At 38.2% G+C, this 15457-nt stretch overlaps 1 protein-coding gene across 1 annotated transcript in view; it reads right to left on the minus strand.

Annotated features, from left to right (window-relative positions):
* Positions 1-15457, minus strand: part of LOC118588386 (ATP-binding cassette sub-family A member 6-like) — a 66485-nt gene that overhangs the window by 7168 nt on the left and 43860 nt on the right. The window contains exons 25-37 of the mRNA XM_036194656.1: positions 14457-14630; positions 14158-14271; positions 9226-9345; positions 8267-8344; positions 6873-6964; positions 6123-6249; positions 5309-5426; positions 3821-3912; positions 3084-3298; positions 2581-2656; positions 2407-2501; positions 729-848; positions 405-545 (exon numbers count right to left, since the gene is read on the minus strand). Of these exons, the coding sequence (XP_036050549.1) occupies positions 405-545; positions 729-848; positions 2407-2501; positions 2581-2656; positions 3084-3298; positions 3821-3912; positions 5309-5426; positions 6123-6249; positions 6873-6964; positions 8267-8344; positions 9226-9345; positions 14158-14271; positions 14457-14630 (1562 nt within the window). The remainder of the gene's footprint in view (positions 1-404; positions 546-728; positions 849-2406; positions 2502-2580; positions 2657-3083; positions 3299-3820; positions 3913-5308; positions 5427-6122; positions 6250-6872; positions 6965-8266; positions 8345-9225; positions 9346-14157; positions 14272-14456; positions 14631-15457) is intronic.

A 15457-nucleotide genomic window follows, 5' to 3' on the forward strand; every position in this document is an offset into this window, starting at 1 on the left:
TCTGGCGTGTTTACCCCTCTAATTTAAATTCAGTTATTGCTTTATCATCTTGTCCTGCTCCTAATAAAACACAGGTACACACACACACACACACACACACACACACACACACACAAAGTGTACACATGCATGTGCACACACATACACTTCTTTATAGGCTCCATTTTGAATCAAGAAAACTCTATTAAAGAAAGACCCTTCATCTTTGTTTGCTATTTTCTGGAGGAAGAGACCCGAATTTCTGTGTAGTTTGCAAATCTATCATCTGGAAGACTCAGCACACCTCTTTTCAAGGTCCCTGACCATTATTATGATGCTCAATCAGCAGTGTTAGCACAGAGCTAACAGAAACCACAGCGAGTGGAAAGCATACATAGCTCTCCACCATTAACAGCTCTCTTCACCTTTCCTGACGTGCGGCCTGTGGGAACAGTTTCAGAATCTCCCCATGGACTAACGGCACTTGAGAAGTTTCATTCACTTTTAGTTCTAGAATGTAATCCTTGCCAAACTTCTTTTTCAGGTGCTGGATTGAACCAATGCATCTATGAGTAGGAAGAACATGTTGGGGGAAATAAAAAACATTGTCATTAAATTTTTGTATTCTTAAAATGTCAGAGATAGCAGAAATGGTGTCAGTGAGGAAGGCAAAGTGAATGAACTAGGTGCTAACAGTGACTTGCTCTTACTACAGGCAATCCTACATCAGGCTCTGGAGAGACACTCACCTCAGCCTTCCAGACACCATGATGGCCACTCGGTCACACAGAGCCTCTGCCTCAACCAGGTCATGGGTAGTCAAGAGGACACCCTTCTCATTGTCTTTAACAGCTGCCTGGATTGCCTGCCTGAAGTGAGTAAAAATTAATAGAATGAATTTAAAACCAAAAGTAAAGAACAATAAGAAAGATAAAGAAACAGAGGGGAAAATGTATAGATAGAACGCAGTTTACAAATCATATTCATGTATTCAGAAACACCAGAGAAATAAATGCTGACTACTTTTTTTTAATACAGAGAATTTTTTAATATTTTAGGTATGCCCATGGTATTACAATTAAACTTTAAAAAGGAGTTTCCTTGTCTTTTACAAATGCTAACCAAAATAATGATGAATAAAAAGATATGATGCTTCATACTTCCTTTAATAGAAGCTGCAAAAAGAAATGGGCTGAGAAATAGATGAGAAGAAAGTTGGCCTTCTAGTGACAATGATCGGAACTGAGTTCTTTCAACACTGGCATTAAATAGTGACAACAAAGGTTTATCTTAAATGGGAGAGAATACTGGATAATCATGAATATGAAATTAAATCAGGGGTTTTATTAGTCAAAAGGTGATTCACATGCAATAAATGGGAAAACAGTAAACTGATATAAGTTGGATAAGTAAATTTGGCAGATGTGGAAACAAGGAAATTATGTAAGATGAGGGTCTTTAGGAAAACAGTCTAAGCAGTAAAATAAATTGTTACAGAATTCTCAATTAAAATACAAAATTAAAATTATTATTAAGCCCAAAACTGCAGAATGTGGAGCATTTTGGATCATCCACTTGTTAAACATTTGCTTTCCTAATAACATGAACTATCTCTATATATAGTTTGTGTCTTGAATGTCACCTAAAGGTCCATGTGCTAAGGTATTGATCCCCAGATGGTGCCGTTAGGGGGTGATAGAATCTTGGAGTTGAGGTTTAGGTGAATACTTTCAGGACATCAGAGCCTCTGTAGGGGATTCTGGCATCTCGGTGCCTTTCTCATTCTCTTGCTCCTTGACTTATAAAGTGACCAGAGCTACCACGTGTCCCTGCCATGGCATGATACCTGACCACAGCCTCAGAGCAATGAAGTCAACCAAATATGAATTTAAGCCCCAAAACTTCAAGCCCAAACAAATCTTTCCTCTTGGTAAGTTGATCGCCTGAAATATTTGCTACAATAGCAGCTGATATGATGTTAGTACATACCAGATTTGTATCACTATGATAAAATGCCTGGTATAATCAACTCAAATGGAGAAGTTTATTTTGCATTTAAATTTCAGATATTCTAAGCCATGGTTGATTAGATCCATTGCCTTGAACCTGTGGGAAGGCAGAACACCATGGTAGTGAATGCTACAGGGGAAATATGACTGCTTTCCTCAGGACCAGAGGCCCAATGTCTTCTTCAAAGTCATCTTAGCTTCCCTACACTAGGCTCCACCTCCTATGGGTGCTAGCTAGCTCCTCTCAGAGGCACTACTGTCTGAGGAGCAAACCTTCAACATATGGGCCTTTAAAGAACATTTATTGCCCAAGCTATAGCCCCTAACTAATACAATTTCCACTGAATCAGGAACCAGTGGATTTATTGCAATTTTATGTGTTTACCACTATGGGTCTGGGACCTATAAGAATGCTCACCACATTTGCTGCTTCCCAGACACATCTAAGCCTGTAGAGGGTTCATCCAGAATCAGGACAGATGAATTTCCCAGGATGCTCAGCCCAAAGCACAGCTGCAATGCAGGAAAAAAGGTCCCCTGTTTGCTTCCATACCACATTAGCCCTCAAAAGAACACTGGACACCATACGTACCTTTCTAGTGTCTCCTGCAGCTAGTTTCTGCACTGGGACATTCAGCTGCTCATGTAGTTTAAAAGCATTCACTAATCTGATAGAAAATAAGATGGAAATATCACACTAAGAGAGAACTTAGAGAAAATGAAATCACCCATAATTATAAGAATACTGGAGAGAAGCATAGTACTATTGTTCTCCAAATTTGAATTATAATGAAAAGTTATTTCACTTTTTGCTTCCTGAAATAGTTTTTTCATTATAATTCTGAATGAGAAACTAAACTGATGTTTATTCCATTTTCTCACTAGAAACCTCAAAACAGTGATTAGTCATGAGAATAGACTTATTCATTCTTTGTCAACTAATTTATTCAATGATTTTTAAGCTCCCACACTGAGGATGTGGGGAGTCAGGTGTTGTCTCTTATTTCTGTTTGACCACCAATGCTCTGAAAAGGTAGAAATGCCTTTCACTCCTGTTCCTCATTAGTAAATTCACTGTGAATAGTGCCTCCCCACCTCTTGACAGAAAGGGAGGACACAGCCCTTCTGCTAGACCTTGAAATGGCGATGACAGCATCCTCCTTCCTCAGCCCTTTAACAGCAGCATACAGCTCCAGGTGCTCTTTCACTGTCAGGATGGGCCACAACACGTTCTCCTGAGGACAGTACCCAAACTTGGCTGTGCCATCACCATGGAAACCCACAGCTGAGCTAAATCCTTTCAGTTCCACCTAGAAGAGGAAGCAGCTGCACTGATGGTATGTGAGGCCTTTTCTCCACACAATCTAGAAACTGCCATGCAGCTGGTAAACACCTGAACTATTAAAACAACAAGAACATGTCACAGAAGCTGATCCATTTGTATCGCAGAAAACAATGAAATCTGCTAATATATAAGCATTTTTCCACATGTGAGTGGGGTGGCAAAGATGTACAAATTCAGGCAATACCTGAGAACCTGTGATGTCTAACAGGTAATTGGCTTCTGGTAACATTCCAATTCCTATTATAAACTTTTAAATACCATCCAAAACAATAAAAGGAAAAATATGTATATCCAAAATACCAATAAAAGTCTTACAAATATATAACCTATATTTATTATGACTATTTTTTTGGAAATGGAAACAATTTCTTAATTTTTTTTTTTTTTTTTTTTTACAAGAGCTGAGGACGGAACCCAGGGCCTTGTGCTTGCTAGGCAAGTGCTCTACCACTGAGCTAAATCCCCAACCCCTTTTAATTTTTATTACCTGTCCAGCTGCTGGCCTTGTGATCCCGGCTATCATTCTAATAGAGGAACTTTTACCAGCACCATTGGGTCCTAACAATCCCAAAATTTCACCTGAAAGAAAGAATAAGATTACCAATTTGGGAAATGAGATGCAGCTTTATAGATTTTCAGTGAAGTCTTGAGAGGGCTTTAGAATTCTCAAATAGAGTAATGTACACAACATATGTCATGAAAACATTAGTTAATTCTCATCATTTAAATTTTATTAAAAGCTTATTAATCTCACATTGACACATCAGCCCCCCAAGATTTTCTATTTCCATTATTTCCCATAGTGTGTGTATACCTGTGTGTCCATGCAAAAGATTTCTAGACCTTAGAAGGCTGGAACACTAATTTTTTTTGTTGTTGTTGTTTTTTGTTTTTTGAGACAGGGTTTCTCTGTTTAGCTTTGCGCCTTTCCTGGAACTCACTTTGGAGACCAGGCTGGCCTCAAACTCACAGAGATCTGCCTGCCTCTGCCTCCCAAGTGCTGGGATTACAGGTGTGCACCACCACTGCCTGGCTGGAACACTATTCTTACACCAAAAATAAACCACATGTACCCAAACTACCATTATATTTCATCTTAACTGATGTAAATAGCCCCTTCTAAAATTCAAACACAAATATCAGTATGTAATTCTATACAAAATGTGAACTGTCTACTAACAACCTTCTAATGACATTCTACTAGCCTGGTGCAAACCTCATCATTCTTGCTGTTTTAAGGAACTGTGCCTAGTCAAACCCTGCTTGACTTCATCCTCCCCTCCCACACACAGATGCATCTGCTGGCCTCTTTGCTTTAAACTCAACCAATCCAAATGTGCCACTGTATCTCAATCTTTGCAGTTGCTGTGCCTATCTTCTTGTCACATAGGTATTGACTTAAATGTCCCTTGTTCTAATCAAACACAGTTCCATGTCACTCACATTATTTCACCAGGTTCAGTGCTCCACATAGATTTTATGTAATATTTGATATTTTATTGACAAGTTACTTTTATGGACTCCTTAGAATGCAAAATCCACAAGGGCAGGAAGTTTCCTGATTTTCCCTAAAACAGTCCCTTACAACTAAAAAAAAAATCTACATTGAACAAATGAAGGAATGAAGGCTATAGCAAGTGAAATTATGCCTTTTGTATAGATATTCATTCCTAAAAATAAATGGTTAATGGCTTGGTGTGTGCACACCTGTCATCCAATCTACTCAAAAGGCTGAGGCAGGAGGATCACAAGTTCAAGACCTGCCTGAACTACAGAGTAGGTTCAAAAGTTTATCCTTGGCAACTTAGTGAGATTCTGCCTCAATACATGAAGTAAAGAGAAAGCTAAGAATGCCACACGGTGGTAGAATACTTGCCTGACATACATGAGGCTTTGGGTTCTATTCCCCAATACCACAAAAATCAATTAGTTAAAAAACTTTAAACAGTAAATTTAAGAAGTGGTTGTTCCAAACCTTTATCAACACAAAAGGAGATGTTTCTTGCTGCTACTTTCTTTGTCCTCATTGAAAAGCAATTTTTCTTCTGTCCTGCATACTCTTTGTGCAGACCATTAGCAATTATGACCGGTCTCTAGAAGAGATAGAAATGAGGTTTTCATCTAAATTCCAGAAGTGTTATGTTCTTATATCCTCATGACGTTTACCACAAATCAAATCATGCTCTGAGTTGAGACTAATAATTACCATTGCTACCAATATAAGACACATTAATTAACTTACAGTGTCTCTGGCTTCCAAACACACTAGGGAAGTACCTGAACACCATGGAAGACAACTCACCATCTTGGCGGAAGGGAATTGACTGCATGGGAGAAGAATATAGCACCTAAGTCTGATAAAAGAAAAATCTGTGCCTGGAAATACATCTCAATGTAATAGCACCTGCCTAGCATTCATGAGGCATGGTTGACTCTCCTGGTCTCTATTAAGCATTTTACCCCAAATATTACATTCTTCAACTTATAAGGTCTTGTTTTGTTCTAAAATTATAATTCTAGTTGTGTTTCTTTATGTAGACCAGGCTGGCCTTGAACTCACAGAGCTCCTCCTGCCTCTGCCTCCCAAGTTCTGGGATTAAAGGCATGTACCACCACTGCCCAGCAAAATCATTATGTTTTATGTTCATTTAGTTTCTAGAGCCTTATAGGGTAACTGCATGTTTAGGGATGTACCAAACTTCACACTTTCAAAGTTAAAATCAACATATCAAGCAAGCTTTTTTCTGAACAGTTCTTGTATGCTCTCGGTAACATCTAGGCTTTCAAACCTCATTTGAATGTGAAGTGCTCAAGGCAGCCGATGTCCTTATTCTTTCTGCTTGAACATCTTCATCTTCATCTTCACCTATACGTTCCTCTGGATTTGGTCGAACATTCAGACTTTGTGGAGATATCCTGTGGAAAATAGTTTTCTAGTTGCTAAGTTTCCTGGTGATTTTACCAGTTTTCTTTCTTCTAATAGACTGGTGGCGACTGTGGCTATTCGTGTGACTTCAGAACCCTCTCTTGGTGTTGTTACTCGACTTCCAGAACCTTTGACCTCTGAAGCCAGTACTTATCAGCAATATCATCAAGTACTGCCCGTGCCCTCCTAAAATTCAAGTCACTTTTACTGCCAATGGTCACGACAGCCCCACCCTAGTCACATCAGGTATTTGTTTCAGCATCTTTTACTGCTCACACATTCCACAGCCCACATGTAAAACTCCATCAATTCAGTTGTAAATTATTATCTCTTCTTTCCACCTCTTCTATCCGAGGCTAAATATCACCTTTCATGGGAGAACGAACAGCATACTTGGAAAATCTTTACATTTTTGAGAAATTGAAGTATCTCTCTGCTGGTTAGTGGCAGGTTTTATTTCTTGACAGTAAGCCAGAAACCCATGGGCTATAATGCCTATCATTATATTGCTTGCATTGCAAATAGCAATCCCTATGAACAAATTGGCAGTGCAGCCACCACAATAGGAATATTAAACTATGATCTTATATACAAAATTAAATGTTATCCTAACCTGAAAATGGGATCTTTCTGTATTACATTCTTTCCACATTTAAGTTCCAGGCATCTCAGAACAAAAATGAACAGCAATGCATGAAAGCAAGGCTAGGAGCAAACAAAAAGTTTTGTTGAGACAGAAGTTAACAAAGTTACTTAACTGTTACTTCTCATAAAGCAACTAGTTCTCTCTGCTGTGTTACGCCCATCCAGACCCATGTCATTGCTCTTTCTCAGCTTGCAATGCATTTCCACATGGATTCCATGTACTCCTCTTGTCCTACACATATATTTTCATCACAGAAATTGCAGTTATGCTTTCCATAGCTATGTTTGATCACTGTGCTTTGATTCAAACCATCCAATGATTCCTTAACCACTGAAATCTGCATCAAAATCCTTGGAGTTATCTAGAACCCCATACGGACCCTATTCTGCTTATCTCACACTTTACCACACTACTATGCTCTTCTATCTGATTAAGCTCCCCCTTTCGCCTAGAGGATCCTGACAAAAGACAGGGTCACTCTTGCTAGTGCCAATTAGAACGTCATTTGAGTCCTTCCTGACTCTCTGTGGGGTGGTTGGAATGAGAATGGCTATCTAGGCTCATATTTTTAAATGACTGGTCTCCCAAGTTAGTGGAACTGTTTGGGAAGGATTAGGAGGTGTGGCCGTATTGGCGGAGGTATGTCACTAAGGGTGGACTTGAGATTTCAAGAGCCCACAAGCCCACATCATTCCCAGTTAGCTCTTTTTTCTCTTCCTTGTGCTTGTGGATCTGATGTTGCTCTCAGCTACTGCTCCAGTGCAATGCCTGCCCACATGCTGCCACGCTCCCTGCCATGCTCCCTGCCATGATGGTCCCTACTAAAGCCCCTACTAAATGCATTCTTCTATAATTTGCACTGATTGTGATATCTCTTTACAGCAGTAGAAAGTAACTTAGACACTTTTCCATCTAACAGAACTTCTAGAACATAAGCCCATGAGGGCAGGAACTTGGTGTCTACTGTTTTGCTGAGAGCATCAAGGGAAGAGTTTGGAAACACAGTAGCTTTAATCATCCTTAAGTCTAAAATAATAATTTTCCCATTCACTCACATTCAATTTTTGGCTTATATTCATTATTAAGACAATTTACATTGCATCTGATTTTTTACACTTTTACATTTAGAGGTAGGATGGTGAAGAGACTAAACAGACCAAAATGGATACTATACTGAATTGGTGACTTATAGATATGCACACAAAAACTTACTCTAAGAGTAAATCTGTGTCTGAAAGTCATTGCTTTATCTAAAACAATATTTACAACACTTTCAGAGATAGCATACTTCAGACAAGACCATAGACTTATAGTAGAGAACTTCTATTCTATGGGATATGTAGTGAGGAAAAAAACCTTACTATTAGGCATAATAGATAATCAGCCCCAGATAAACCATATTTGATCTCTCCAAATTCTTCATAGTGCTGGTGGGCTCTCTGAAAAAAAAAGGTAAATACATTTTCTTCACAATTTACATTTAAATAATATGCATATTGACTATTTTCTTCATTAAACTCAATTATATTTTTTAAATATTTTCTATTTATCAAAATTATACAGCTTAAGAAGAAATCATCTTTCTGATCATCCACAGATATATGTGCCCGAAAAGTAAAAAACACATCACCAATGGGCTGTGGAAAGAATCCACAGCTGTTCTTTTTAGGGACAAGATGAAGTGGCACATGAGAAAATTTTCAGACAGAAGTAACCAGTTTGCAGAGTCTGTGGTCCCGTAAGCCTTGCTTAAACAGGGTTCCTCCTTCAGAGAATTATTCATCTGGTGGGTTGATACCTGGACTATCAATTGTCATCTGCTGTATATTCTTGTTGCCTCTAATAAAGCCATTGCTACCAGCAGCTCTCAGTATCAGGTGTCCCTAATGACTAGCACAGAATGACATATGCTTTTGAATAGTTGAGGAGGATTGTGTATGAACTTATCATTGGCAATTAATAAACACCCATTGAAGTAGAAAGTTCTTTTACATTCTGGCTTTAGCTTCTAACAGCATTCAACCATGCCTACATTTTGCAAAGTGCCTAAGGCACAACTTTTTAATGGTGTTATGGAGGTTTATTTTCATGTTACAAATTTTACCCACTCTAAGTTTGCAGACTCAGGACTTTTTTAATAGTGTGTGTAAGCATCACCACAATGCAACTTCAGAGCACTCCAGTCATTGCAAAGCAATCCCTCATGTCTGTTTGCTTTCACTCCCCAAGCCCACTAACCCACTTTCTATCTCTGCAGATCTTCACAGAGCAAATAGCCTACATATTCAATTTTTATAGAACAGCCAGTGACATTTCTTACCACTTCCAAATCAATCAGGAATGTAGGCAATGCGAATGAAGGCACTAATGTCATGATGGTAATTAACAGTGTTTCGCTGAAGCCAAAATTCACAAGGATGTCGAATATGATGGTAAAGACCTACAGGACAAGTCCAAGAATACATCAAATGACAAATTCCACAGTTTCCCATCTAATGATACAAATATGTAACAATTCCCTTGAGACAAAAAGAGAAATGACTTTGTTAATAAGAATATGCAGAAATGTTATCTCCCCCAAAACAAAATTGTTATAATACATGTTAATTACATGTATTGCATGTTCAGTATGACCTTTTAAATTTTTTTTTTTAGATTTATTTATTTATTACACATACAGTGTTCTGTCTACATGCCAGAAGAGGGCACCAGATCTTATTACAGATGGTTGTGAGCCACCACGTGGTTGCTGGGAATTGAACTCAGGACCTCTAGAAGAACAGCCAGTGCTCTTAACCTCTGAGCCACCTCTCCAGCCCGACCTTCTTTTTTTTAATAGGGTCACTGAGCACTCAACACAGAGCCTCCTACGTGCTGAACATGTAGTATACCACTAAGCAGCACTTCTGGCCCGTGTGATATTTGAATACACGCATACAGCATGCACCAATCAAATCAGGACAATTAGCACTTCCCTCACCTTATCATTTATATTTACAACCTCTGAGTTAATCTTTTCTAGATACCGTGTGTGTGTGTGTGTGTGTGTGTGTGTGTGTGTGTGTGTGTGTGTGTTTGATACCATGTGTACATGCTCATGTTGATTCCATTGTGCCATTGACTTTCAGAAATTATTTTTTATATCTAACTGTGTTTGGGAATTTAACAGCCAATCTTGGTTCGTCAGCTCTCCATCTCCTACTGTTCCCAATGCCTAATGACCACTATTCTACAATTGTAATCACTTTTCTTTGCTTTCACATTGGAGGCAGAACATGTGCTGTTTGTGTTTTGTATCTGGTTTCACCCAATAACATCTTCAATACTACCCATTTTTCTGAAAAGACAAGACTTCAATCTATGGCTACATAATATTTCCTTGCATTTTTATGTGACATTTTCTCTACATGGTCAGCTGTCAATTGGCACTTTAAGGTGAAGCCATGTGTTTGCTGTTGTGAATAGTAACACATTAAGCAGAGAATGCAACTATCTCTTTGGTATTCTGATTTAAATTCCTTAATATTCACACCCAGAAGTGAGGAGCCTCTATGCTATACTCTGTTCTGAATGTATTGATTTACACCTCCTCAACAGGGCACGCATGAGCTTTTCTATACTCTGAATGTTTGCCAACATGTTACTTCTTGTTTTTGTTTTTGTTTTTGTTTTTAAATAAAATAAACATTATAATACTTGCCTTTTCCTGGTGGGTAATGATACTAAATATTTCAAAATATACTTGCTATCCATTTCCATTTCTTTTTGATTATTTATTCATATCACTTGCTCATTTTAAATTGAATCTTATGTTCCTGTAACTGAATTATGTTAGTTCCTTATATAGTCTGTCTGTTAACCATTTGTCTTTTGGGAAGTGACTCCAAAAATACAGGAAACAAAAGCAAAAAAAAAAAAAATAGACAAATGGAATTCTGTAACCTCAAAGCAAAGGGGATTATCAACAGAGTAAAGAGATGGCAAGATGCATACAATGTCTGGTGTTTTTAGGTAACTACTCAGTGCTAGTGAAATCATGGTTATTAGAAGAGAATCTACACCCACTACTTTACTAAACGCGCATTACTTCCTAACAACTATCTCTCCTTATACCCACAGGTAAGTGGAGTCTTTACTCCTTATTTGGAAAATTTCCTTTTCAACAGATGGAAATTATTACAGGAAAAACACAACCAATCAAAATGCTGAGTTGTGGAGATCCATCCCAATGAATACATCTACATAACACTCTTGCACCTATGGCTTCAGGAACATCGTGGAAGAGGGGAGTGGGTGGTGATATTGTGTTCCCCAATATACTGTGCACCCTAATAAATTTATCTGGGGTCAGAGAACAGAACAGCCACTAGATATAGAGGCCAGAAAATGGTGGCACACACACCTTTAATCCTAGCATTTCAAAGGCAGAGATCCACCTGGATCTCTGTGAGTTCAAAGCCACACTGGAAACAGCCAGGCATGGTGACTCACACCTTTAATCCCAAGAAGTGATGGCAGAAAGCAGAAAGGTATACAAGGCATGAAAACCAGGAACTAGAGCTGGTTAAGCTTTTAGGCTTTTGAGCAGCAGTTCAGCTGAGATCTATTTAGAAGAGGACTCAGAGGTTTCCAGTCTGAAAAAACAGGATCAGCTGAGGAACTGGCAAGGTGAGCAAGCTGTGGCTAGTTTTGCTTCTCTAATCTTCCAGCATTCACCCCAATAACTGACTCTGTCTTGTTTTGTTTTTTTATTAATAAGACCTAAGATTTGTGCTACAGGAGTGGGAAGAGTCTAAGAGCCAAAGGGTCAGAGACTTCGCTGTGAGATTGTTTCACCTAATAACATCAGAAGCTATGCACATTAAGTGTCACCAACATGACCACCCAAATGTGAGCTAAACAAGCACGGCACCAACTAACATGCCAAACTGGACAGGGCAAAACCCATGAGCCCTCAACCCTACACAAAGAACTACAGGCAACTGAGTGACGCTAGGAGCAGGAGAAGTGCTCTTCCCCAGGGAAGAGCACACTGACCCGCTTTCCAGTAACAGCCTTAAAAAGATATGTACAAGTAACAGTATATGGACTAAACAAGTTATATTTAGAAATACATGTGTAAATACAAATATACATATGCATTCAATAGCAATTAATAAAAAAGCATGCCATGAATTTGAAGAAAACTGAGGAGGGGCATATGGAAGAGTTTAGAAGGAGGAAAGGGAAGAGAGAAATGTTGTAATTAAATTATAATCTCAAAAAAAGTAAAGAATTGACATAGAATTGGGTGGGAGAATATTTTCCCCAGCTATTAATCGACTAAGAAAATTCTTCATAGATGAAAAGACAATTTTCTTTTTAAGAAATATTTCCTACTTCTGGTCATCTGAACACCTTTGGTATAGTTCAAAACATAACAATAGAACCTACATCCATGGAGAAATGGGCCCTGCTAAGCTCTTCTCTTGAATGTTGAGTCACAAAATGTTGAGGCATGCTTCTACTGTTGCTAATGATGCTTACCTCTTCATCTGAGAGCTTGCTCTCTGAAAATTACCATAATCTATGTGCATAAGGCCATAAGTTGATTTTTGACTTGACATACAGCAAAACTGCTAAGCCAGATAAGTACTTATCCTAACCTTATGTGGTTCCTTTGTGAATAGAGACAACACAAAGAAAGAAAAATGCTACAGAAGAAATCATTTTTCCAGGTTGCCAGTTACTTGAAACTGAAGATAAAGCAGCTGAAAGAGTAACTATGAGGTCACCTACTAGATCACCTCTGCCATCATCAAGGCTGGTAGTAACACACTTGTCAGCATCCATATTGACCTTAACCCTGAAATACTTAACCATCATCGCCAAGAAATAATTCATTCAGAGTTGAGATTACTGGAAAAGCTAAGGAATCAGCATGGCATGATTGCTTTATTCACCTTTGCTAGACATATAAAAGAGTATTAGTTGAAATACAAATCAGGTGAGTTACAATAAGATTATCTTCTAATGATTTCTTTTCAGCATAGTCATTATTGGGGATACCATTTGATAATGTCAGCAAACCTGCTAGGTAATCAAAAATGTTCTCCAGTGACTTTGGCATACAGATTCTCATGACTAACCTCAAAGACAGTCTTTCAAGTGAAGCAACACTCTGTAAGTACTTCATGCAGCTTCTCTACTTAGGATGGATTGTGAAGATGAAGATAAGAGAAATAAATGCAACTGATGAAAACAGCCAAACTCAATCCAGAGACATAAAATACAGATGCTGTATATTAATATGGGACAACAGCCAGTTGTGTCCGCCCATTTTCTGTAGAGTCACTGGGTGGTATCAGACATATATATTTGCTCACAGCTGGTCTTGGATTGAGGTCTTTCATAATTTTAGAGCCCCCATTCCAAAAATTTAGAGCTATGATACTGACAGACATTCAGTCATGTTTTAGGAATAGCAGCTTAAAGTCAGCTTGAAGGACAGGCTTGGGTCTTTATTGCTTTGGTAAATATTCACAGCAAAGTTTCTCATAATACCAGACAAGCTCTCCATTTTCATAGAGAAAGAGGTGAAACAGATATGGATATTAATAAATTATTTGACATGGGAATTAAAATATGGTGTCTGCAACTCTCACAGCTGTGGTTAAGGCATATTTTCTGGATCAGGCATACCCAAAGTGTGGCATGCAGACAACAGGAGTCCCAGGATACCTATGAATGCAGCCCAACACATTTGCAGATGACAAGAGCATATCACAATGCCTAAAGCCAGCACCCGTGCACTACAGAACTGCTCAAGAAGCCAGTTTGGATACATTTTAAACTTTGGGTCTTTTATGAAGTTCTCATTGAACTCTATTCAAAGATCTGTACTGGAATTCTTCATAAACACAAGCTACATTTCTAGGTATTTCTACTGGGTAATTTTAATCTGAAATGTCTGAGAACAATAATTCAAATTTTACTGGACTTTGGGGTCAAATTCAACCTTAATACAAAACTAAATGATGTTTCATGTACTTTACATACAAAACTTTAAATGGTCCATTGGTAATGCTGAGTAAATTTTGTTGTACTCTTGCATTATGACAGGGAGCCATTACATGAAGTCAGGGATTGTGGCATCGTGTCAGCTCTCAAAAATTTTGGGCACAGGATTTGAATCTTTAAATTTAATATACATTTTTAATTTTACCACTGCTCAAGACAAAAAGTGACTGTATTTGATACTGTTCATACTTACAACAAAGAAGCCAATTGACCAGAGTCCACTGTTTTTTCTCCTTTTGCCAAAAACAAATGATATCACATATGTCAAGAAGACAAGAGAAGCAGCACAGCCAAATGAAAGAACAATCTGAAGATAACACAGGTAATATCCGTTAAAAAGGAAACATCTGAGGAAAAATTTAAATCACATACATTTAAAAATTTTTTAACTGGTAACATGCATGCAGTTAGGTTTATCAAATATTTAAACAACTAACGTTGATTGTTATTATTAATTACTGTATAGAATTTGGTCAGTGTCATGTTACTTACTATACATAGCACAACTTCACTTGTCAAGTAAATGTGCATCATATGTATCATGTATAATATGAAGTAGACTGTGAGAAGAATTACACCAAAGATGTTAACATCCACCACTGCCTGCCCACACCAGTAGGCAGAAGGGTAGAGGCCAGAAATCCACAGCTGAGAATCTGCTTTCCTCTGATGAGAAAACACAGGAGGTACATGAGTTCTGTTAAAATACAAGAGGTTTGTTTTTTAGGCTTTTATGCAGTCAAGGCTAGCCTGGCACTACGCATTAAGGATGACCTTGAATTCTGACCTGCTTGTTCCCATCTCCCAAGTGCTAGGATTACAGGCATGTGCCACTCTGCCTGGTTTATCAGTGATGGGGATAAAACCCAGGGCTCCACACAAACTTGGTTGTAGCCAGCTCCTCTGGCATGGTTCTTTCTGCCTAGGGTTACTTTGGATACTCATGAGTCTTTTGCTTCTATATGGACTTTAGAATTGCTTTACTAGTTCTGTTAAGAATATGCCAACAGCATTCTCATGATCTAATTTGACAGAGCAGATGATAACCTTCAGAGAACTGGGGTTTTTTTTTTTTTCAAACTTCATCCCTACTTGGACAGTTATGCTTTCCATTTTAAAGTATATTATATAATTTAGTACTCATATTATGCCTGTGAGATTGGTTTTATTGTTAGCTCCACTCCCAAGCTTTGTGTTAGGAAGTACTGAATCTTGGAAAATCAAATCAAATTCCATGTTGTGTCAAATATCTATATTCTAGACATGTGTCTCTAATATTTATCTGCTATCTTTAAGGTAAGATGATATCCCCAAATTCTTTTTCGGAAACTACTCACTCCCATTCTGAGAGCGAGTGGGACTAAACAGTTCCTCCAGTTAATTATCTTAGACAATAACCAACAAGTTCCTCATGCCTTTGTATCTTGGTTCTTTCTTCAGTGTGCTGTCAAACTGTGGTGTGATTGTTGGAATTCTGTCATCTGACACCATGA

The sequence above is a fragment of the Onychomys torridus genome, chromosome 8 (genome assembly GCF_903995425.1).
Source record: "Onychomys torridus chromosome 8, mOncTor1.1, whole genome shotgun sequence".
NCBI classification, from domain to species: Eukaryota; Metazoa; Chordata; class Mammalia; order Rodentia; family Cricetidae; genus Onychomys; species Onychomys torridus.